Source organism: Podarcis muralis, chromosome 3 (genome assembly GCF_964188315.1).
Source record: "Podarcis muralis chromosome 3, rPodMur119.hap1.1, whole genome shotgun sequence".
In the NCBI taxonomy this organism is placed as follows: domain Eukaryota; kingdom Metazoa; phylum Chordata; class Lepidosauria; order Squamata; family Lacertidae; genus Podarcis; species Podarcis muralis.
The window spans coordinates 88236167-88261344 of record NC_135657.1 but is presented as its reverse complement, the minus strand read 5'-3'; the positions used below and the strand labels follow the sequence as shown (position 1 = coordinate 88261344).

The following is a 25178-nucleotide window of genomic DNA, read 5'->3' as shown; positions in this document are numbered from 1 at the left end:
GTACTACCTATTTACTTTTGGGTAGGGCCAAAACATGCAGGGTAAGTAGGATGCATGTAGGATGTATGTTCTTGATTACACAGTGGGAAGCAGGCGCAGCCAGTTTAAATGGGTTGGAGACAGACTTGAGCAAATACAGACCTGACTCAGGTCCTCCCCCCCCCCCCCCCGCTGCAAAGTACTGCCCCACAAGCTGGCCATCATTGGCCAAATCAAATTTGAGATGAGGTAGTGTCCCATCACTCTCTGTAGACGGCTGAGCCTGATGATGTGGCCAGCTGGCCATGGAGGGAGCTTACACCCATCTCAGCTTGCCCAAAGCTATGCCAGGCCACAACTGATGTTGCTGCCGAAAATGTCAAGCGGTCTTCATTCCTACTCCCCTTTCTCCTTCACATACAAGAGAAGGACCCTGAAATATTCCATTTCTTATATTGAATAAACTATAGTTTCCCATTACATTCAAATTCGGGATAAAACTAACAGCATAAGTATTATCGTGTCCTTGTCCCAGTCTTTGTAATGAGTTCATCTTTTGTAGAAATCCAAAATCCATTATTAAGGTAATTCTTTTATTAAGCCAACAGAAATTATCAGAAAATGCCACAAAAGATTTCATGTTTTCCAGAACACTTCATCAGGCTAAATGGTAAACAAAGGAAGGGTATGCTTGGCTGATCGCATGAGTCTGCATCAGGTAAGAGTCTTACAAGTGGGGGGGGGGGAGCTAATGGATGATTCAAATTAGACTCCTTTGGTTGCTATGCAGCAATCTGGTTGTACCAAGACCAATTTGAAAGAGGAAAGATGACAATAGCAGATAGCTTTTGTATTTCCAGAGCTACAATGTTACCCAGGTCTATTTACATCCCTAGGTGAAGCACACAGATTCCTTGATATGTGGAGAAAGTAGGCAGTCTTAATGCTAAGGAAGATTGGAATTAATTTTAAGTGGTGTGCTAATGAATAAATAAATAAATAAATAAATAAATGCCCAATTAATTCATTTTTTCCATTTTCAAAAGCTAAAGAGTATCACAACATGTACAGAGTTCCTGATGAACACAGCTTATCGGTAACAGTGCAACTGCTACTTTCGCCAGGCAAACAGCACATTGCAAGGTTGAAATCATGTTTAAGATATGTCTTCGTACCTGTCACTGTCGTGAGAGGTAGCACCAGTTACCAGCTTTTTCTTTCAGTAGTACTGACTGAAAAGTGATGTCCAAAAGCTGTCCTTTTCTGGCTCATCATAAAACTAATGTAAACAATGTTTTATATTACATTAATTGCATAACAATTATGGAATGAAATCCAGCCTTAGCAAAAGAATGACAGGCTTTCTGAACTTGTTCTTTTCTGTCTCTAATGCCTTGTGATTCTGTGACTTTAAGAACATATCTATTTTGGCAGGGGGGATGAAAAGGGACATACAAGATACACTTCGGCACTCTTTGGGCTGTGACTAAGCTATACAGAGGACAGCATGAGACTGCTTTTTCATGCCTCACTTGGCATTGTAACTATGCACAAATTTAACCTGGCTGCTGGCATTTTAGATACGGGCGCATGTCCAAGTCAGTGATAGGTAAACCTATCCATTCTTAAGGAAATCAGCCCTGAGTGCTCACTGGAAGGATAGATCGTGAAGCTGAGGCTCCAATACTTTGGCCACCTCATGAGAAGAGAAGACTCCCTGGAAAAGACCCTGATGTTGGGGAAGATGGAGGGCACAAGGAGAAGGGGACGACAGAGGACGAGATGGTTGGATAGTGTTCTCGAAGCTAACGGCATAATTTTGACCAAACTGTGGGAGGCAGTGGAAGACAGGAGTGCCTGGCGTGCTCTGGTCCATGGGGTCACGAAGAGTCGGACACGACTAAACAACAACAACAACAACCACCTAGTGTTACCTTTATAGTAAATTTTAACAAACCGTTTAAGTAATGAGAAAATAATTTGGAAGTGAGAGATCAAATAGCTATCTTAATGATCAGTATTTATGTCACTTTTAATCTATATAAGCCAGAAAGGTATGCATTTCAATTAAATACTATGGTTCACTGTACAATACACATTTAAAATCAGTACAATTAGGATTGACTTAAAAATCATTATTCAAATAATTACATATGCAGTGCTTTTCCTAACACTCAAAGCAATGGAAAAGCATCTGAGTAATCCTCATAACAACCATATAAGAGAGGCCAATATGATCATGCTGTTACTGCAAATGGAGATGTGGAGTTGAGGGATCAAGCAGTTGCAGCTGAGCTATAATTTGAACCCAGTGCTTGCCAAATTAATTTATTACATGAAACTATATCTACATAGTGCAAAATATCAACCATCTTTAGATCCATGAAGGATCTAAAGGACAATGTCTTTTAAGCGTACTTAAAAGAACATATACTTGAGTAAGCAAAAATTGCTCATTGGAAGGAACAGCTATCTTTAACTTGTACATCAATATAGTACGTAAAAAGCATGTTAGCCTTTAGGAACCTCTGCTTCTTTGCAAACTCCAGGTACTAATGGAGGATAAATCCAGCAATTAAAGTTTTGGTCACTAAGTTGTGACAATTAATATTAAAGCTGTATAATTTATGCATTAAATTTTTAACCAGATTTTTGCTTTATTATTATTATTGAAATAAAATGAATTTAAGAGGTTAGGATATTTCTAGTCACTGAATTAATTCTGAATGTCCCTTTATTAGAATTCAAGTTAACCACCTGTGAGGAATAAAATATAGCTGAAAAGCACAGTGATTCAGCAGAAGTAAGCTGTGACCTGCTGTCCCACCCAAAACAATGAAATGCATCTTTGTCACAACTAACATTTGCTAGTCTGTGAGCAGAACCATTTGGGGGGAAATAACCAATACAGTAAACCAGAAAAATCTGCACTGCCAATTACACGTTTTCTATTATGTAAAAAAATATTATTATGATTGAAATGACACAGTAGCTAAGACTAAGATCAAATACATTTCAGACCATGGATGTCAATGTAGTGTCAAATTTAAGCACAGAATACATGTATTTGCACAAAAATAGCCATTGGTTGAGAGGCTGTGATGTCATGGAACTTTCTCACAAACATTCTAACAGTTAGCAAGTTAAAGTGGCCCAACAAAGACTCTAGAACAGAAAGGCTTGTATGCTACTGGCAGAATAGAGTGCAGAAAAGTGTATAAATGGCCTGTCAAACTCAATGAGTCAGGATTTCAAGAGATTCATTTAAAAGGCCTTTACCTAGCTCATTGACAGGCACCATTAGCAAGCAAGTGTAGCTTCTTTCTATGCTTTACTTCCTGGGAATGCCAAAGGTGCACATGAAAGTGGTAAGTTACAAGTAAAAATAACAACATTGGGGCATGTGGGTTGATACAGTTTACCTATACAGTTGTACCTTGGTTCTCAAATGGAATCCATTCTGGAAGTCCGTTCGACTTCCAAAAGCGTTCGGAAACCAAGGTGCAGCTTCCGATTGGCTGCAGGAGCTTCCTGCACTCAACCAAAAGCTGCGTAGGACATTCGGCTTCCAAAGAAAGTTTGCAAACTGGAACACTTCCGGGTTTGCGGCTTTTGGGAGCCGAAACGTACGTGCACCAAGGCGTTTGAGAACCAAGGTACGACTGTACCATGTCTTTCACACACACAAAAACTACTCTTGATGGTGTGCATATAGTAAGGCGTATATATAGTAAGACAGTATGAATGGGAATTGGGGACAGCAAATGCATTAAATGTATTCTTTTAAAAAATGCATGCCTACTCATTTTCACAGGAGTATACTTCACAAATAGGATTTGCCAACAGTCTTCTGTTAGCTGAGATCAATGGGATACTAAGTGAAATGTATTCCAACATTATTTTGTTATATTGTGTTGGCTGGTATTCAGCTAAGTTTTATTCAAAAGTATTATCTCAAACCAATGAACATGACAAAGCTAAGTACATTAATTTCAATAGGTTTACTATGAGTAAGACTTTGTTGAACACCACAAAGTATGTATAGTCTTGGCCAGTGACTTTCATGTTAGATCACAAACAAAATTAAAGTCACAGATTTATAATATAAAAGACACTTCATCGCACAGAAAGCAACTCAGTGGATCATTTCTGAAGGAGCAAAAACAATAACAAAGAAGCGATTTTCATCCATGAATAAGTGGTTGCATTCATAATTATTTCTGTATCAGCTGAGTTAGTGCATTTGAGAGCTTTAGAAATTTTCTGTGTATGGAAGTTTCAAAAGGATCAAGACAATAATCAAAAGCAAATAGCTCAGTATTATGCACAAATTAGAACACATCTCTCTTCTCCAGTAGCTCACAACTCTTCTGTGCTCTCATATTTGCTGAGCAGTTGCCATTTCTTTATTTATGGTCACAGCTAGAGATATGCTTAACAGGCATGTGTGTGCACACAGTGGATGCCTCTTAAACTAAGTTGCTGATCCAAAATCTTATTTGCCTGCCTTCGTAAAATATTGATCTACTTTATACTTTTTTAATATACAAGTTTTTAAATAAAACACTTGTGATCTACTAATCATACATAGCATCATGTGATTCCCACCCACAAGACCGGCAATGAATTTTCTACAGCTGACTCTGCTAGTTACAGTATTCAACAGCTGGGCCATAGATAACTTGGCACCCTGATAATGACCAAGAGTGTTTTGTAACCAAGGGGGAAATGTTGGAATTTAGAAAACTGATTACATCTTGCAATGCAGAAGCTGCATATAATATTTGATGAGGAAAGTTAGCACAAGCGTGGCTTTATTCCCTAGCTATGCAAAATGTCACTCCCTATTCCCCGCATATATTGTAGTCATTCTTTTCAGATTAGATCAGCTCCCATAAACAAGTCATCAGGATAAGCCACTGTAGTGAAGTCATACTACTGATATTCTGATGGGAAAGCTTAACTGGCTTAAGGACATATTATTCTGCAATGAATTTGCTAGTTTTTCCATACTCTGTGACAAGTCCAAAAGCTTGTTTCTTTTCCCAGTGACTGGATATAACACATCAGAAGTCCTCAAATAAAGTAATTGATGAGCTATGCAGGCCAGGCATAAGGAAAAAGAAACTGAATGTGATATACTAAGATTTGGATTAGATACTTCTTGTTCTTTCCAATGCTATAACCATAAAACTTCTGTTGTATTTCACATTTCAGACTTAATGCACCTAGTCCAAGTACCCCTTGGACATCGCAACACCTTCAGAGCACATCCAGATAAATAAAAGCAGGTAATTTTCAAATCTAAGAGCAACTTCACAGTGTACAGACTGGGTACACTAGGCTGGACCCAGTGCAAGTGGACATCTGGAGCCCAGACCACCAAATCCAGTGTGACTGTGCATTGGGGTACAGATAACCAACTACAATGTAATACTCACCCAGTTCCTATTGAACTGGTTGGGTGTGCCTTTTGATATTAATTATAATGTGTATTTAGGGTCAGCAAAGCAGGGTTACAGTGTGACTGGTTTGCTATGACTACAGCTGCATCAGGACCAGCAAGCTCCAGCAATGTTTCTCATAGTAAACATGAAGAAAAAAGGTGCATTTCTAGACATGTAGTGGATATGTGCCAAGAGCTTGTGTCCACTATGGTGTCTTGGCGTATGTTCAAGTCTCAGTTTCAAGCTTTCCAAGACTAGGGGGTTTAAAGGCTACTCCACATTTCAATAGGACTATGATTACACAACCAAGACTGGAATCCTATACAAATTTATCTGGCAATAGGTTTCATTGAAAACAATGAATCCTTACTTCTGAGTAAACATGCAAATGAACATGGTTAGACTACACAGGATGTCAATCCTGTCAACACAGGTCCTAAAAACATAAACCTAGAAAAATTAGAATAACTGAAAAGAGGTCAAGCATGGAGTATTTTTATGAATTTGGGCATTACTGAAAATTGGTTGGAGTTGGAAGAAAACCTTAAAAAATAATCAAGCGTAGTAGTGTAAGTTTAGAAGAAATAGGTAATGCAGAGCGGGTTTGATTTAAAGCTTCATCCCAGCAGTCTTAAAAATAACCAATAATTTTATTTTAAAAGTACTTGTAATGAAGTGCCACAACAATAGAATTGTTCTTCTTCCTTTCTATAAGCATCTTTAAGGCAGCCTACCAGTTCTCAGCTAATAGTTGCCTAATGCTTTTTAACTGCTGGACACTGCACATGCTCCATAGCTGCACTTATGCAATTGGCTATAGACACAAAAGAATCATTAAATTCCTTTTAATGATACATAAATTATAAGCAAGGTAGATTCAGTGCAAGCTACAATAACTGGATAAGGCAGAATTTGCAAGATCACATTGCAAGGTATTTTTCTGTAACGCCAAAGGTGAAAATGAATGAGATTATTAAATAAAAAGGATTGTAACCATGCCATCCCCGTTAAAAACAGGTACAGATCAGCTAAAACCTTGTCAACTCTGGGACATGTTATCACTTCAAATATTTAAATCAAATAATTATGCAAATAAGACCAACACTAATTCATAACATCCTCCTGTTCCTCAAACAACAGTAAGTGCAACATATATTTAGGGGCCAAAATGTTGGCTTTCACAGTAAAAACCAAGCTATTGAATACATTCAATAGTTACTAATTGCTGTAGTCATTACTATGAAGAAATCCTTATTCCAAACGGATGCCTAATCTGATTTAGGTGCATTTCCATATCACCCACAATAAGATAATAATAAAACTTATTTTTAATGTGATACAAGAAGCCACTGGGATTTTATGGAGGCTAGAAACTTCTGTCTCCATTGAGTAAATAGAGGGAAAGGCCTCATACTGTTCTCCTAGCCTAGATGCAAAGTCATCCTCCTAACAGCAGTTGACAGAGAGACGTAACAGGATGGAATTCTCAGCACAGATATATACTGCAAAGGAAATAGTTTTGATGTGTCTTCTTATTTTTGAGCTGCTATTTGAAACAAAATATTCCAAGCCATATTTTGCTGTCGTTTCTTAGCGATCCAGAATGCAGCCCTATGCTGCAAAATGAAGAGTGAAACATCTTGCCCTACACAAAAACATCAGGCAGCAGGGTCTTAGAATACAGTAATCTCATTGAGGTATCAGCAGCATTCTCACACCCAGAGAGGAAAGCGCTTTAAGGGGAGGGAGGGAGATAAAGAAAGAAAGCCTTGCTTCAGGATAAGTGCCCCCCCCCCATGATACAACGGACTTCAATGCGTTCCTATACCCTCCCCTGTCAGCATACTGTCTTTTAACAGCCCCATTTAATGGGCTTGAATAGCCAAACGTCTTAGGGACCTGATTCTGCCACCTGTTCCACGGCAGCCACCAGTAGCTATTTTAAGGCAAAGCTCCAGATCATCAGCACTGCAACCGGTAAATCCCTCTCCCGGGTTACCCCGGGGCACAACTTAAGCTTCACTGTACCTTTGTATCTCTCCAGCACATCTTCATAAGCCTGCAGGTACTCCTGTTCCTCCGTGTAGAAGTGAGCAGCAGGGGAGAGATAACCAGCCATGGTTGAAGTTTTTGACACTGCCTTGATCAGTTCCCTCCAAGGAGCCGGGCAGCGAGGCAGCCTTGGGGAGCGGCACAAAAAGGCTGGAGGGAGGGAGGGGGCTGTTGCCGTGCAAGCTGTCCGAGGAAACGCCCATGCCCCCTCCCCGAGCGGTGTGGGAGCACGTGTGTCCCTCCAATAGAAAGGGCTTCCTCCCTCTCGGATTTCATTAGCAGCAAATCTCTGCGCTCCCAGCTAGCAGCCGGAGAAAGAGAACCGGAGGAAGGAGGCAAGGCATGGATGCCACAGACGCGGCCCTGGAGGTGACCTCCGGCGCCGGCTGCTTTTCTTTCCTCCCCTCCCTTAGGACGGGCTCCTGGGTCTTCGCGCCCACCCGCTTCCCAAATTCTCCTTTCAGTCGCGGGACCTTTTCCCCTCCTTCCCTCCTGCTTTTTTCAGGCAATCCTATGCACCCAACGGAGAGCGAGCCAACTGGGAGAATTGCATTTCTGAGCAAACGACGCGTAGAGTTGCGCTGTAAATCGTTTGTCTACCTCAACTGCCGGGAACACACTCTTTTCCTGGGGGCGGGGGAAATCACAGTGCCACCATACGCGTGCCTACTCACAAGTAAGTGCCATGGACTTCAATGGGGCTTGCTCTCAAGTCAAGTGTGTGCAAGATCGATGTAACCTTTTAAAAAGTAAGGGGCTTTGCGGAGCTCTCCCTTTGAAGTCCCCCTTTATAGTAAGTCCTATCAAAAAGCACCCCTGAAATCAGCGCCAGCCCTTCGCTGCGATTCTTATGTTTCGAGAGTTTCTGCTGGTCTGGAGTGGAAAATCACGGAAAATACTACAATCGCTATCGACCCGGCTCCAACGTGTTATGCAGGGCTGCAAGCTAGCGGTTCCCAGCGAGCTCGTGGCTGTGTTGGTGAGCTTTATTAACCTGCGTTGCTCCATGCGGTTCAAGTATTTGGCACCACGTTCTTGGCTTGGGAGGGGGAGCTTTTGTAAAGTAGCCCCTTTACCGTTTACGCTTCTTCTTCTCCCCCCCCCCCCAACTGCCCCACACATTATAGAGTGATCGCGCTTTCGAAATCGCGCCCCCTCTCTCATTTTCAAAGGCTACAACTTCATTGGAAGGAGGGGAGTGGGAAGGAGGTACAGTACTCTCTGTTCCCCTTCTGGACCGGGCTTTCAGCCCACGAAATCTGACTTTTCAAGGTGCCACAAGTCCCTTTGTTGCTGCTGCTTCTGCAGCAACAACGGACCCTTACAACGCGGCTGCTCCCGCTCTGGAGGTTGGAGGAGAGGCTTCCGCCCCCACACTTGGTCTGGTGACTTTCCTGAATAGCCCTGGCTGCGCTCCCCACTCCCTGCTCGGCTTTGTCTGCACAATAAAGCAAGGGGGCTGGCTTGGCCGCGGTTCCGTCTCAAAGGGGCTTTCGCCGGCCAGCCGGCGCTTTCCGAGCCCAGACAGCCTCATTGCAGCAGCAGCAGCGGCGGCGGGATCACCTGCGAGAGCCTCCTCCTCCCCTCTCACAGCGCCGCCCTCTCCCTCCCGCTCTGCAGACGCGCATTGCACGTTGCCATTGCCGCTAGGAATAGCTCTTGGCTTCCCGAGGAAGGGCCGGGGGTGGCGGCGACGCAAAGCCCCACCGCTCCCCCTATCCCTCCCCATCCCAGAAAGAAGGCTCCTCAGCAGGAATGGCGGGGCCACCACCGGTGCACATTCCCCCTCCCCTTCGGCGCGCTTTCGGCTGCCTGGCGAAGGGCAACAAGAGTCAACTGCGCCAGAGCTGGGGGGTGGCGAGAGGCCAAGGGGCGGCGCTCCGGCGCTGCAGGTGTCACCGCCGGTCACCCTGTTTTTGTTGCCGCCGGCAGCCATCGCTGCGCGTGCGCGCCAGGCCTGTATATATGTATGTGTGTGTTGTGTTCCCCGCTCCGCTTGCTCGCCGACCCAGCCTTTTCATTCCGGCCTCGCAGCAGACCGGGATGGGTCCTTCCTGCCTCGCCCCACCCCCCCCTCTCTGTAGTGTCTTAGAGATGAAGCAAGTGGGGCTTTTCCATGCCCCCACCCCGTCTGTCCCAACACCAAAACAGGCGACATGCAGCAAAAAAAAAAAAAAAGGGGGGGGGGAGCTGAACGGGAGGAAACGGCGCAATCACTTCCGAGCGGGGGCACGTGGCGCAGCCGGTCTCGGGTTCTGCTCCCCGTTGTCATTCTTAACCATCATACCCTCTGCGCCCTGCACGGCGTTACTGAGAATCTAATGGGGAGGGGTTCGGCTCGATTGCTATGGGAATAGGATTCGATCTGCATCATGCGGCGATTCCCTTAGCGCCAGCTGCAACCAGGCACCAAACACGAACGAACAGAGAAAGCAGACGCGCACAACTCTCGGTCGAAAACCCGGCTCCCGCGACCGCCAAGACAGGAGCAGCGAGGAGGGAGGGCTCCAAAAAGCGCCACCGCCACCGCGTCCCCGCCGGCTTCGTCCAGTCATCGTGGCAAGCACCGGAAGCGTTTCCCAAAGCTCAGCCCTAGACTGTGGGAGGACGCGTGTGCATGTGCAAAGTGCATTTTGTTCACGCCACAGACAGTCTCAGGCCACCCATAAATCTCGGGATTTGATAGCAGAACTTCCCGGGTGGGGCTTCCACATTGGTGTGAGCCCGGTCCCCTCCCTTTTCTGATAAATAAAATAGCCAGTCTTAAGTGGCCCCTTCCACCAAGCTTTTCCCAGCGCACCCCATTAGCGAGTGCTGCAAAGTAGATTTGTCTTTGCAAAACAACTGCTCTGCATCTGCATGTACGAGCTGCGTGCTTTCATTCCTGTGAGGGGTTTTACGAATAGCATGGACACAACAAGCACCGCGTTTTCTCTCCCGGATCATATTACTCTTCCTTCTCAATTTGCAGCCGGGTTGGCCAAGCAAACTCCCTGACCTATTTCAAAACCAATGAAGATCAAATGCTCTTCTGTCTTATACAGAGCATCCAGCAGGGCCTCTCCTATATTATTCAGGAGCCCGGTGACCCCTGCTAGCGTCAAACACAACAAGACCAGACAGAGAAACCCGACTTCTGGTGATCCCACATCAGTTCAGCAACTTTCAAGCAAACCCACCCATTATAAAAACAAACAAACAAACCTGGAAGTACTCTGTAAACCAGCCCTCTGTAAGTTTACTCAGAAGTAAGTCTGCATTTACTGCTGGGTACAGAGGACGGTACCCTTCCTAAAGCATGCTTCAAGTTCCTGTATCTCACCAGCAGCCTTGCTATGCTACACACACCATACAAAATGGACATATTCTTCACTCTTATGCAACCCTCCAATGCAATTTTAACACCTGCACGTAGTGCAGCTGCATTTTCTTCCATACACATGCAGTAATCCACCCAGCCAGAAAAAAAACACCAAGGCCAAAAAGCTTAGTCACTACCAACACTAGAAAATACAGCATGGAGGACCATGAGTTTCGTGTGTGTGCTTTTAAAAACGCAAATAACAGAAGCAATAAACAAAGCTCTCAGTTTATACTCTTTGTAATACACAAATAAACCCACAATAATATGGACACGTGAGCACAGTTACTGTACTATGCAAGTCTCTCTCTCCCCCTCTCTCCCCCCTCCATCTCCCATGTATTTCCATCCTGGTCTTACCGGCGATTCTGAGCACAGCTCTCTCAGCTGGATCCAACACAGAGCCTCCTTGAATTTTCCTCTTGGATCTCTCGTGTTTAGGTAGGTTCCAGGGCAGGGTGTCACCCGGAGCCGGGGACAGGGAACCAGATTTCTGGCTGAAATCATCGTCGTCTGAAAAATCCGCAGAGGATGACATGGAGCATCTGTAGGAAGCGTTTCCTGAGCTCTAGAGAAGGGTGGGGGGGAAGACGATTAAAAGCAAAATAAAAACCTGAGACTAGAGAATCAATTTTTGCTCTCAAACTAAAGCAATACATCCTTTTGCTGTTTAGATCGCCCTCTAGGAAAACCAGTCAAACAGACGGAACTGAAACCTCCCTCCCTCCCAATCAGTCGATACATCTATATTTTTAATACACGAATGAATAGATGGCTCACCATTGTTGTCTATATTGCTGCTCGTGTATTTAAATCTCACAGACAGCGGCAACACACAGGTAGATCTGGAGAGGTGGCTTAGTGAAAACCCATATGTGGGAAGATTTAGGCAGGGAGACGAGTGGCCTGGCGTTCTGGCAACCAGCTTACAATGCTCCTCTGGAGTTGCCCAACAATAAAGCCAGAAAGGAGGGGGGAGCAGGGAAGAGATGGATTTTGAAAAAAAGAGAGCACGCTTCCCGGCTACAAATCAATAGCATTTGGCTCCCCCGCCCGGCAAAAGAAAAGATGTACCACCCCTAGGCTGCTGGTTCAATCATTAATGTGGGGTGAGGAAAATTCAACCCCCATCGCAAACCCAGGATGCTGGGGCTTTGCTGTTGCGCTCATATTCCTGAAACCACGCCCTGGTAAGTCTCTCTTTCTCTTTTTCCTTCTTCCTTCCTTGTGTGGTGGATCAACTTCTTTCCGGAGCTCCCCAGTTTTGTTTGGAGGGCTCCCGGCTTCCTAAAGCGCGCAGACTTTGGGAGACAGGAAATGTAGATTTGCTCTTTTCCTCAAGGGAAAGCACAAAGGGCGGGTTGCACAAGCTCGCTGGGCGAGAGGCCGCTTCAGTAAACACACTGTCCTTAAAGGCTGGACGAGAGACTTTCCAGTCGCCACAGAGCAGGTAGCAGCAGCTGCCCATGGGCTCCAAACCAGCAAGCCAGGAATGTAAACAAGAAATGATGCAGTGCAGGCACAAAGAACTGGGGAAATGGGGGGGGGGGAGGATATACTGGCCTCCTCAGCCCTCTTGAAACACAAGGTTGAGAGACAAACTGAATTTTTTTATTTGGGGATCAGTTTCAAATTAAGTGACTATGAGGCGCTGATATGTGTTTTGTCACCTGATCGGCAAACAATGCCTACATTTGCTGATCAAAGAGAGGCTACTTCCAGGTCCCCTGTGCTGTGTCATCTTGGCGGCAGCTGCTGTGTCATCTTAGAAGTACCAAGCTTGAGACATATGATTACTGACCCTGTGTTGTTCTTCCCAGTATGGTTTGCAAAATAAATTATCCAAATTGCAGCCATTTCTTAAATGGCTAGAAAATGTCTATCACATCTATGTATTTCCCCTTTCAAACAGCTTTTGCAGCATGATGGCTTACCCTGACATCAACATAAAATGATGACCTAATAGGAAGCCACAACAGAAATTATACAGTGCAGTAAAGCCAATTAAAAGGGCTAAAACAATATTTACCACACAGGTTCACCTTCTCTCGTATTATACCTAACTCTACCTTTCATTTAAATCAGAACCAGTGAAGGCAGTGACTGTCCTCTGTGAGTGCCTGGAGGCAGTTGGAGATTAATGGATTGGGGTTTAATCCTGATGAGACAGAAGTACTGTTTTGGGGGGACTGGGGGCAGGGTGAGCATGTGGGGGAACCCCTGGTTCTGAATGTGTAACTGTGCCCCTGAAGGACCATGTGCACAGTCTGGGAGTCATTTTGGACTCATAGCTGTCCATGGAGGCACAGGTCAATTCTGTGTGCAAGGATGCAGTCTACCAGGTCCATCTGGTATGCCAGCTGAGGCCATACTTGCCTGCAGACTGTCTCACCTGCGTAGTGCATGCTCTGGTTATCTCCTGCTTAGACTGCTCTACACGCAATGCGCTCTTTGTGGGGCTACCTTTGAAGGTGACTTGGAAACTACAAGAGGCACCAGACTGGTGACGGAGTGCTCGCTGGGACCATATAACACCTGTCAAAAGGGTCTTCACTGGCTCCCAGTACATTTCCAAGCAATTCAAAGTGTTGGTGCTGATCTTTAAAGCCCTAAAGGGCCTCAGCCCAGTATACATGAAGGAGCGTCTCCACCCCCATTGTTCAGCCTGAACACTGAGGTCTTCCTCCAAGGGGCTTCTGGTGGTTCCCTTACTGCATGCCCTCCAACATTTCTCTGATGAAAATAGGGACATCCCATTCCATAATGATAATTTTGCTATTTATACCCCACACATCTTACTGGGTTGTTCCAGCCACTCTGGGCAGCTTCCAACAAATATATATAAACATCATAAAACATTAAACATTTTTAAAAAGTAACCCCTCCATATACAGGATTGCCTTCAGACAGCTCAGGAGTCAAATAACTCCATACCCTCCAACAATTCTCCAATGAAAACAGGGACATCCTAAGGAAAAGCAGGACATTTTGGGATCAAATCAGAAACAGGAACAGCTCCTCTAAATCAGGGTTGTCCCTGGAAAACAGGGACACTTGGAGGGTTTGTCACTGTAAGAAGTGAAGTTATAGGGAACCAGGCAGAGAGCCTTCTTGGCAGTGGTGACCTCCCTGTGGAACACCCTCCCATCAGATGTCAAGGAGATAAAGAACTACACAACTTTTAGAAGACATCTGAAGGCAGCCCTGTATCGGGTAGTTTTTAATGTTTGACTTTTTATTATTTTTTTAAGGTATTGGAAGCCGCCCAGAGTGGCTGGGGAAACCCAGCCAGATGGGTGGGATATAAATAATAAAATTATTATTATTATCTTCAAAAGATCTGCTTTCAAATGTTAGGTGACTCAAAACTAGAGCTAAGGCCTTTTCCATGATCATGCCCTAATCACAAAACAGAACATGCAATCTAGAAATATTTGTTTGATACCCACACATTAGAGGTCATTTTATGACAGTTTTGCTTGGCCAGGCTTTTCATGAACAAAGTTACACTCTCTTTATTTTAATTAGTTTCAGCAGTGGCTTTATGGGATTTTATTGTTTTAAATTTAGTAAGCTGCATTTATCATGTTATGACTGCATCATGGACTGTAGAGTGAGGAACCAGTGACCCTCTAGATGATGCTGGACTCCAGCTTCAGGTTAAGAACTTTGCTTCAGGATGAGAACAGAAATTGTGGCGTGGTGGCAGCGGGAGGCCCCATTAGTTAAAGTGGTGCTTCAGGTTAAGAACAGTTTCAGGTTAAGTACGGACCTCCAAAACGAATTAAATACTTAACCCGAGGTACCACTGTAATTAAATGCCGTACAAGAAACAAATGGAATTTATGCTCATAACTTTCCCTTTTATTTGTGGGAAATTCCCTTATTCCAGCGCCGTTTCCCGCTGCTATCCTGGATTGTTAGATATCCCAGAGACTGTCCCTGGGACAGGTGAGGCTGCTGATCCCTTATTTTCGAGGCTGCTGATCCCTTATTTTCAAAACTGAAAGTTGACAGCTATGTTTATGCTTTATTCTGTGATACTACTGGGCCATCTTGCATGGGCTTTCAGTATTCAAAATGTAGCATAGGAATTAGATGACTTAGGAATTTCCTCTCCTGGCTCATATGCAAGGAAACTAAAGGAACTTGTCTGCCAAACAACCTCTAGGGAGGGGAGGGGAAAGGCAAGTTACATTGAGATGGCTCCATAGAATCCCATTAATAGATTTAGTTTGATGTTCCTAAAAACAATCTGGAGAGCCTCTACCACTAACTTTTTCCTCTGAAATGAAATAGAAAACATGGTGGGAGAAATCACAGCACGGGAGGATCCATACTATTTTTAGAAGCTATTAATGCTATAATAATGATAGTAACAAATTTGTATTTTTATAAATATTCCTGGTATTTTTAGACTATTAAGACTATTGTACTGTACATAGTTCCACTATCCTTTTTTTAATTATATGGATTGTTAAAATAAAATACCTTATCATCTTGGTAGACACTGTGTAGATGTTTTCTTTTTGTAGTTCTTTCCCTCTGCATAGTCCTTTCTATTACGGTGTCAAATTTATTGAGCATTTTCAGCTGAGTTTCGGCACGCGTGTATGTGTGTTTGTGTATTAGGTTTAGGATTTGAAGGACTCAGCTGTAAATGTCACTTATTTCCTATACTAATCTTAAATATTCATTTCCATTCCCTAATCATAATATTGTACATTTTCATCATTTCAAGGCAAAATAAAGATAGCACCACAGCTTTGATCATGGCACCACGGGGCTTATTTTCAGACTCAGCAATAAATCATTCAGACAAGAGGAATACATGAAAAGATTAAAGAAATCCAGGAATGAACAGAACTGATAGTATATTGCATTAGCTGGTGTACCACTTCCCTCTACTGGATATATCTGACCTCAGCTATTTATTCTTTAGTACAAACAACATCCTCTGGTGGCTAGAAAACTGAACAGAGAAATAAAAGACTATAGTAAAACAGCTGTTAAGCTACAGAAGCCTAGAGTCATGTCTGCATAAAATACTTTTAATTGAATATTTATTTATTGGATCATTATGCAAATAGCTGGTCCAGCTCATTCCATAATTCTTCATTTGAAAAGAGCTAGCACCCCAGTTAAGGAGTAGTAAGTGTAGTACCTCTCATGTTATATTTTTAATAACTATAACTGAATGTCCCTAACATTTAAATACAGTGAGGGGGGAAAGTATTTGATCCCCTGTTAAATTTGCCTGTTTGCCCTCTGACGAAGAAATGACCAGTCCATAATTGTAATGGTAGGCTTATTGTAGTTGTGAGATACAGAATAACAACAGGAAAAAACCTAGAAGACAAAAGCCATGTAGCACGACAACCACTGATTTCCAGTGGAATCACCGTTATTTGTTTTCCTGTTTTGTTACTAAGTTGAGCTAGTTTGTTTTCAGAAAGAAAGATGTTCAGGGATCAGTTAGGTTTTCAGAAGTTAATAAGTAATCTAATGTCTACATCAGTGATATTTCCAAGTATAAGGAAAGAGAGAGATATCTGAAAGTGTCCTCCTAACTGTATATGAAGCAAACCTTCTCATAACCTCTTATTTTGAATATAGGAGGGAAACAAATAAATTGAGTTTCCCCAGTTATTCTCCATTCTCCTAAAAATAAATATTTATTAGGTGGGGTTCTATAGTTGAATGTTTCAGGAAGCAAAATTTATTTATCATTTACTGATTTTTAGTAACATCATTACTCAATACTCCAAAGTACATGCTAAAGACTTTCCTAAAAACTGGGCTTCACAGCTTTAATCTTGATTTCCCCACGACCACCACTTTTTAAATTGTGGCAAAAAATCGTTACAAAATATGAAATTAGTCCTGAAAGCATTTCCATTTGTTGAATAATAGTAGTTCAAAGTTCAACACTGAGAAAGAATATTTCCAACAATTAGGCCCTAGAGTATTTTTGTCTGTAAAATCATTTATACACATGGTTACTGTATATAGTGACTAAATATAAAGGGCTCCTCTTCCTGTTTTGATAGAAACTGTTTACGTGACATAATAGAATATTATACTAACCACCCATTACTTCAAGGAGTTATGCAGGAAAAGGAAACATCTGTGACTGAGCTCCAAGCTTTTTGCATTTATGAGACAAAGACTTGTTGAGTATGTGATGAAGAATCATAATAACAGTAGGTGCTTAGCTGATGTTTGATTTTTGTACTCTCTTGTTCCTACACTACCGAAAAGTATCTGCTACTCATGGAGGAACAGAGGGAGTTGCCTTATATAAAGTCAGACTGACAGTCAATCTGGCTCAGCACTGCCTACGCCATTGGTCTTCAACTGGTGGTCTGGTGTGTGGTGTAGTGGTTAAGAGCGGTAGACTCGTAATCTGGTGAACCGGGTTCGCGTCCCCGCTCCTCCACATGCAGCTGCTGGCTGACCTTGGGCTAGTCATACTTCTTTGAAGTCTGTCAGCCCCACTCACCTCACAGAGTATTTGTTGTGGGGGAGGAAGGGAAAGGAGAATGCTAGCCGCTTTGAGACTCCTTCAGGTAGTGATAAAGCGGGATATCAAATCTAAACTCTTCTGGGAGCCACCAGAAGATCATGGCCTCATCTAAGGAGGATCATAACAAGAGCACTACCACCTGCAGATATTTCACAACCTGCACACACATTCTGCAGGCAGAATAGAGAGCTCTTTGCTGGCAGAGGCTGAGAAGGCTGGGGTGAAAAGACACCGCCACCCAGTCCAACTCCCCCCTCCAAAACCTAGTGCAAAAGGGGTTTGGATTGGAACCTACATAAATGTTGCTATAAGGATAGGTGTGTGGTGCGGAGACAAGGGATAACTGATTTGTTCTTGTAAAACAGCAAATTTAGCTAGATGTTGGTTTCCATATTGGTGTTATAAAGTAAAAGAGTTTCTAAATCCTACATTTTTAAAAATGAAAATTTAGACTGAATCTCAAGCTTTTTAAAATATATTTCTTATACCACATGCACAATGCGTGGCCTTCGGGGAGCGAGGTTTTGGCATATGGAATTTAGGAAGCAAGTTTCTGGCACAACTTAAAGGAGTTTACAATTAAAAAAAATTGCTGGTTGCTGCTTCATACAAAAATATAATTTGAGGCATTTGACAACGTCCAAGGGCCCTGCTCTCATAAACCAGGTCTTAACAGCATGTTTTACGAAAAGTGTCAAGGAAGGATGACTAAAAAGCACTGATGTACACAATAAGATTACCACCTGCCTGTTTCATTTCACTGTTGTGCCCCTTCAGTCACAAGCTGTGCAGCACTGGAGTGACTCAGCTGACCCTTGTCTATAGCGCACGAAAGCTATTTGCGCAGATTTCATATTGTTAGACCCTTCATTCGACATCTCAGTTTACTTTGCTCCTTGTGCTGGCAATCAGGGGTAGCTAATCAATAGTTCTTTCCATGCAAGGTCAGGGTTTCTTTATCCCCAGCAGAGGCCAGTGGGATGAGAACAGAATTTTTTAAAGGGATATTGAAAAATGGATAAGAAACAAAATAGAGCATCTAGCTGGCTTGCCACTGTGGGGAACAGAATACTTAACTAGTCTAGCAGATCCTATTCACAGCAGGTAAGGAGGTGAGTGGCTCTTTACAAGCCTTCATAAAAACATCCTTTCTTTCTCGAAAGTTTATCTTTTTTATTTTGAATTGATAATCTCAATTTGGAAACGAAACGAAACTGCTAATCCAGTGCAGTTTAACACCTAGAGCTGAGCTAAAAAAAAACCCCAGACCTCTTTGTTTTATTTTCATTTTTATCATTCTTGAAAAATGCCTCCATTTTTTTTTGGTCTGCCTTCTCTCAGCAAATGTAGAGCTAGGTGGACTGACCGTCTGACTCAATATAAGTCAGCTTCCTATGTCTGTACATGCACATATTGGCAGCCTGGCTTTTATATCGGAGACTGGGGGCACCTGTTTATCCTGGAAAGCACCTCTCTGGTGCCTCTCCTTTTTCACTGACCTACTCTGCTGCCGCAGGGACTTAGCTGTAGGGTTCCAAGGCTGCATGTTGCTGGGAAGAGGATCCGACCTGAGATGCTATCAGTTTTAGGGCTTCTTATTCCTGCACTGCCTAAATCTGACAGATCCAGGCTAACTGCAGTCTACACAATGTATTTTGAAGATCACTGCACTGAGAACGGAAAGAAAACTTACTGGCTTTCGAGTTGGTGTCACTTGAACAGAATGGTAGAATTCTGGCTGGACTCTGCTGCTTTTCTTGATCTTCCTTTTCTTGACCGATGTTTCCTGCTCACTCAGCTGATGCACTTCTACCAGGGGCTGCGTTTCTTCAAGGCGAGGCACGACACGTCTTCTAATGTGGCGGGGACTTGGTCTAAAACCCTGTTTAAAAAAACACACGAATATGTTAATAGTGTGATGCTTCTTCCGCTCTTCTATGTCACATAAATATTATTTATACAAGGCAGAACTACTGGTTCTATCAGCATTTTAAATATTGGCAAATTACTGATAAGTATTCTCATTAAACCCTTCATTTCCCCCTTTTCATGCTGTTTCTTTTCATGTACAGTCGTACTTTGGTTGTCGAACGGAATCCTTTCTGGAAGTCCATCTGACTTCCAAAAATGTCCGAAAACCAAGGCACAACTTCTGATTGGCTGCAGGAGCTTCCTGCACTCAAATGGAAGCCACGCAAGCCGCACTGGACGTTCGGCTTCCAAAGAACGTTCGCTAACTGGAACACTTTGCGGCGTTCAGGAGCCAAAACAGGCAAGTACCAAGGCGTTTAACAACCAAGGTAGGACTGTAATTGATTTATTTATTTTTAAGCATCATTTCACTCGGATGAATGTTAGTAAGGAGATTCCTAATGGGAAAGAAAAGTAAAGGGACACATTCCTTTCTAGACAACCTTCCAAAGCAACATGCCATAGGTAGGCAAAAATGGGCACAGCAACAAATATAAATCATACCTTGTCACTACTGAGTAGTTGAGCCTGAATATACTCAGACACCCCTCTATATCCTACATCCAGACAAGAAAAAGCATTATTCCAGCCAGGCAAAAACCCTCACTCAGGGTGCAAAGAAGGGCTAGAGGGGGTAGATGGCCATATTTGGCATTTGGACCTGAGGTTCCCTACCCCTGAGATAGAACATCAGACAGAGCATCTGTAAGAAGTTAAGCAGCTCTCAAAGTGCTTAGAGATACGTGCCAAAGAGGGATTTAAGTGTGTGAATGAATCTTTAAGGAATAATTTAGCCTCCAAGTTTCCAGGCTAACAATTTACTATTTTCATTTTTTAAAAATGAATGGATGTCCCTCAGAAAATAATTGGCAAAGTACTGTGCTTAAATACTGTAACACAGAAAATTATACAGGTGTGGACTTCTCATTTCTTAGTGGACAAAATATATATGACAACGGGTAAGATCGTTGTAGCTTTAAGACTTCATCTGCTTCTAATGCTGACTCTTGCTCTTCACTCAAAGTCATAATCTTCTACTTATGACTTCACAATTGGATAGGATTATGATGTGCTACGAGGAATAAGGTCCTGGTTTCAAGTGAGTAGTACACATGAGGATGAAGCAAGCTAACAGCATAATGCAATTGACTTTAGCCTACTTACAGGACAACTCTGTACATGTTTACACAAACCTAAGTCCCATTCAGTTTAATGGGGTTTACTCCTAGCAAACTCGGTACAGTATATTGCATCCTAAATATTTATGCCCTGACTCATTTGTGTAGTGAATTTTCTGCCTGAATGGAAAACGATGACTTCAGCAATAGGTTTGAGATGATGCAGACATAGAAATGGCCTGTAATTGCATCAGAAAAACACAGGATCCAAACGCTAGTACTGTACAGCAAGCTGCTCAATGTTGTCTAGCAGCCGCTGAGTTAGGACAGCAGCAGCCATCAAAGCTAATATGCCAGCACTCTTGATGAAGCCTATGAGCATTTGTGGCTCAGGACTCCCATCTCTCAAGGACTGCCTCTTCTCACATGAAGCAACCTAGACCCTGAATTCAGTATCTGAGGCCCTTCTCTGTATGTCCCCATGAGAATAAACCTTTTCAGTGGTAGCAACCCACATATAGAATGCTGTCCCCAGGGAAGCATGCCTGGTACCTTCACTATCTACTTGTAGACACCAGGCAAGGACATTTCTTTTTGCCCAGGGCCTTGGCCCTTCATTTGGAGAATTTTAGGTATCTATGGCCTCTTTCTACGGGTAGGATGTGACAGATCTGCCTGTTTTTCATGTTTTTATTTTGTTTTAGCTTTATACTGGTTCTAATATTTGTACTATTTTGTAAATCACTTTGAGTTACTTCTTTTTTCAAAGCAACTAATAAGTGCAATAAATAATAACAATATTTTTTTAATGCAAGATGATTTGGGTGTGCATATGTATATGTCTGAAGAGGGGGAAAGAGCTGTCATATCCTAAGAACAATTACACTGGCACTGTGTCTCTAAAACCACATTATGTTGGTGATTTACAGCAGCAAGGATGGTTAGGGCTTGGTATAGGCAAGTAGAACAGCAATATGTGCCATGTACTCAACAATACAGGATACTTTTCTCACCAGTTACAGCATGTACTGCAGAACCCTAAATAGTAAAATTTTAAGATATGCAGAATTATGGCTGCAGTCCTAAACACACTTGCCTGGCAGAAGGTTGCCTTAACCTCTGTGGAGCTTATTTCTGTATCAACCTGTGCTGCAAAACTATTCATTTACACAGACATGCCTGTACATAATTATCCATAATTAGTGCCTGTAATCAGTGTAGCATAGGTGGTACACCAATCTGGAGGGTGTAGCCTTGAGGTATCATATGTCAGATCTGCCCACAGCAGTAGCCACAAACCCGGAAGCAAAATGAGAAAAACCACACAGCGAAGCTTTAGTACAATGGTTGCTGTCCCCTGACATGGGTGCTGATCCAGCTAGTAACTTTTTGACTAGCAGTAATCCACCCAGGGGTTGGCACAGCTGTCATCCAGCATGTGAATACTTGCATATCTGAATGTCAGTTACCTGCAAAAGCACTACTGTAGCTGGGAAAAGCAGATGTCTTGAAACACCCTTAAGTCATATATACATGCATAGGAGACCTATCTGCGCAGAAAGAGCTTTTTGAAAAACATGTTTTTAGTACTCCAACTACTGAAAGGACAAGTTGCTTTTTAAGCTGAGCAAAAATTTACCTCTTTGGCACTAGGAAACATCAAAAGGAAGCTCTGACCTCCTGTAAGGGATTTTCTCTTGCACAACACAAACTACTTAAACCACAGCCTGAAATAGCAAGAGATACGTGATGCTTGATTCAACTGAATAAAATGCAGAACATGAAGCTGTGCAAGTACCCACAAAAGAGAAATTTTCCTGGAAGCAAATTCTACATCTGAAAAATGCTGTGTTTGCATTCTGCTGCGATGTACCAAAAATTCACATAAAATTATGACAGGATCCAATTAAACTAATTCTTTGAACCTTTGAATAGCAGCTCAGCTACCTTGCTCCCATGCTACATAGCAAACTGCTTTGAACCTGAGACCAGGTACCAAAGTAGTTGCCATGTGGAACAAGGAGCAGCTGTTCCAAGAACAAGAATCACACTGGGCTCATGAAAGCCCCTACCATGAACCATAAGGCTTCAATCCTAGGCATCCTTATCTAGGAGTAAGTATCGCTGAGCACAATGGGACTTATTTCTGAGTAATCATGTATAGGATTGCACTGCAAGAGTGTAAAATAGGGACACCAATCTTTATGCTTCTATTTTAAAAATACCTATTTACATATTAAAAGCAACATCTATAACCAGGGCCCAAACTAACATCAGTATAAAGCTAAATTTCTAACATTTCCATCCATGGGCGTAGCCAGGATTTTTGTTAGGGGGTAGCCTTTTGTTTTTGGGGGGCAGAACCTCAGATTTGTATTGATTTGTGTTGATTTTTACTGATTTAGGGAGAGCTGCCCCCCTTGGCTACACTCATGTTTCCACCTGCTATTTATATGAAAACAAAACTGATCTTAGTTTCTGGCTCAGTTCAAGAAAACACACATTTTATCCTTGAGAATTTGAGTATGAGATTATCACAGTGCCAGATGCCAGTATATTTCCATCTTAACTATAAAGCCAGTATCTTTTCCAACACAACCTTTTCTCTATTTTAGAAATATCGTGAGGGTTGCTTCTAAACAAATTAGGCTGCAACTAGAGATTTTATGGGCTGGCTCCAAGACTGGAAATGATTACTAATTTCTCTAAGTTTTGATTTTCAAAAACTACAGTGCATATCTATATTGCCTCAAGTTTTAGGAAGTGGAACTTGGTTTAGCTGTCTGAAAGAATCCCGGCTTCTTTGAACTGAATTAATGTTACCTTAACACAGAAGAATTTAAATTTGAGGATCATGCATTATTTCAGTCACTGGCTTTGGCAAGGTATAAGCCTAGGTGGTAAAAGTTATATTTAAAGTCAATACAGGGTCAGAATAATTCTGCAGAACGCTTGCTAATATAGTTTAGTTTAAATGGTCTACTTCCAACCCAAAGCTGCCTTACTTTGTTATGGTTTTTCAACATGAAGAGTTCTGATGCCACCCTTTCGGTTTTTCTAAAGCATGCTGAGTCATGTTACTCTACTCTAGAATATCCCTGCATTTTGAAAACAAAAATGAAGTTTTGGTACAGCTAATTTGTTCCCCACATGGTTGCTAGTCATTCTAGTCAGAGACAGAGGTATGCTGGTCATAGGTGTAGACAGCACATTTCACTAGGCTGTGTACCCAGGGATTTTTTTAAAGGTAGACATTTTCTGAATACATACATAAATGACATTATGCTCAGCTCTTATTTAACGTTTCTAAACTTTTTTACTTTTTTTACTTCTACAAACTTTGGGGCTCCTCAAACTTGCCGATACCTCTCTCTTCTGCAGGAATGGTGCTGTTTTGTCTCCATAAGGACCACCATCAACCAAAAGGAGTACTGTATTAGGAACAGCATCTGCCTACTAGAAACTCAGCAATCACACATATCCAGAAGTAAGCAAACCTCCTACAGCTTTATATGGGAAGAGTCCCGTGGATAGAAACTACAGCTGAGAAGACTCTAAATATATGAACTAGCAAAACATTATAACGTAATGTATGGTTACATTATAATAAACACCTATTCGTTTTATACTAGTTTACCTGTCATGGCGCCTGCCAAATAATCCTGGGAATTGTGGTTTAGTGAGGGTGGTGAAAATAATTTGTTAGAAATTTCTAGCTCGCCCACCAGAGAACTGTATCTCCACAGGTTCCCCAGGGAAATTCTGTCATGTAGATAAGGTAAGCGAAGTGTATTGTTTGCACAAATGATACCACTTGCAAGTAAACCTAGTCCCAAGTCCCCACACTGTGAGTGAATCAAAAGAAAAGGAAATATTTTTGCAATGCCTCTTTTTCAGAAGGCAGCATAGGGGGAAAATGTCTAACGTAATATTCTCTAAAACTGGTATTCTCCACATGAATTATTTCTGACCAACAGACAGAGAACAGGAACTATGACTTTTGTTTCTCTCATGCACACATTTTTCTTTCCAAATATATTATTCTAATTCTTCCAAAAGAAGCAAAATAAAAAATACTAACAAGTTACCAGTTATTGTATAGCCTGTTCCTCTAACATTTTTATTTTTCAACTCTACCTCAGATTACCCAGTCTAGCAGCTAAAAGTTGCATATGAATCTAAGCATTGCAACAATTTTTTCTATTGTTTTGAACACAATTTTGGAAGACACAATAGTTCGTTGTTTCTTTTTTAAAAAGTTATTGACAATGCCTATGCATATTTATATATAGTACACAAATTGCACGGGCCTTCATTTACTGACTACTAAAAGAGTATTTGAATTATTACAGAATTGCTATTAAAATAATTAAAGAACCAAAGCCCAAACTTTATGGACAGCAAAATAACAATGCTTCATTTTTTCCCATAAATGCAAAGTTTGGCTAATCCTAAAACTGTCAGATGTAACACTTTAATAAAAAGACAACTACAAAATTAAGTTAGATTACATCTAAAACATGCTTTTGACAACCTTGATAATATCTGAAGAGTTACCTTTTTTATAGCTCGTATTACAGGCCAAAGTTAAGGCTGTCTGAGTGGCTTTTTAAGCAAGGATTTTGGCTGTCTCCGATTTTGAGGATTTGTAATGTTAACGTCTGATAAACACTTTTTAAAATTCATTAACAAAGTTTTCACTACTGAGTATACATACATTACTG

The 25178-nt window shown here is 42.1% G+C and overlaps 2 protein-coding genes across 35 annotated transcripts in view; one reads left to right on the top strand and one right to left on the bottom strand.

The window, feature by feature from the left end:
• DST (dystonin) overlaps positions 1–25178 on the bottom strand; it is a 301155-nt gene that overhangs the window by 263615 nt on the left and 12362 nt on the right. For 26 of the 34 annotated variants that reach the window (XM_077926290.1, XM_077926284.1, XM_077926293.1 and 23 more), the window contains exons 3-4: positions 19059–19247; positions 11200–11407 (exon numbers count right to left, since the gene is read on the bottom strand). In XM_077926290.1, the coding sequence (XP_077782416.1) occupies positions 11200–11407; positions 19059–19247 (397 nt within the window). Of the gene's footprint in view, positions 1–7454; positions 7864–11199; positions 11408–11619; positions 11757–19058; positions 19248–25178 lie in introns of those variants that run through there. The other 8 variants (XM_077926302.1, XM_028722646.2, XM_028722652.2 and 5 more) reach the window with 4 other exon arrangements.
• Positions 11920–25178, top strand: part of ZNF451 (zinc finger protein 451) — a 62309-nt gene continuing 49050 nt past the window's right edge. Inside the window, exon 1 of the mRNA XM_077926311.1 lies at positions 11920–12029. The gene's annotated coding sequence lies outside the window, so the exon portion shown is untranslated. The remainder of the gene's footprint in view (positions 12030–25178) is intronic.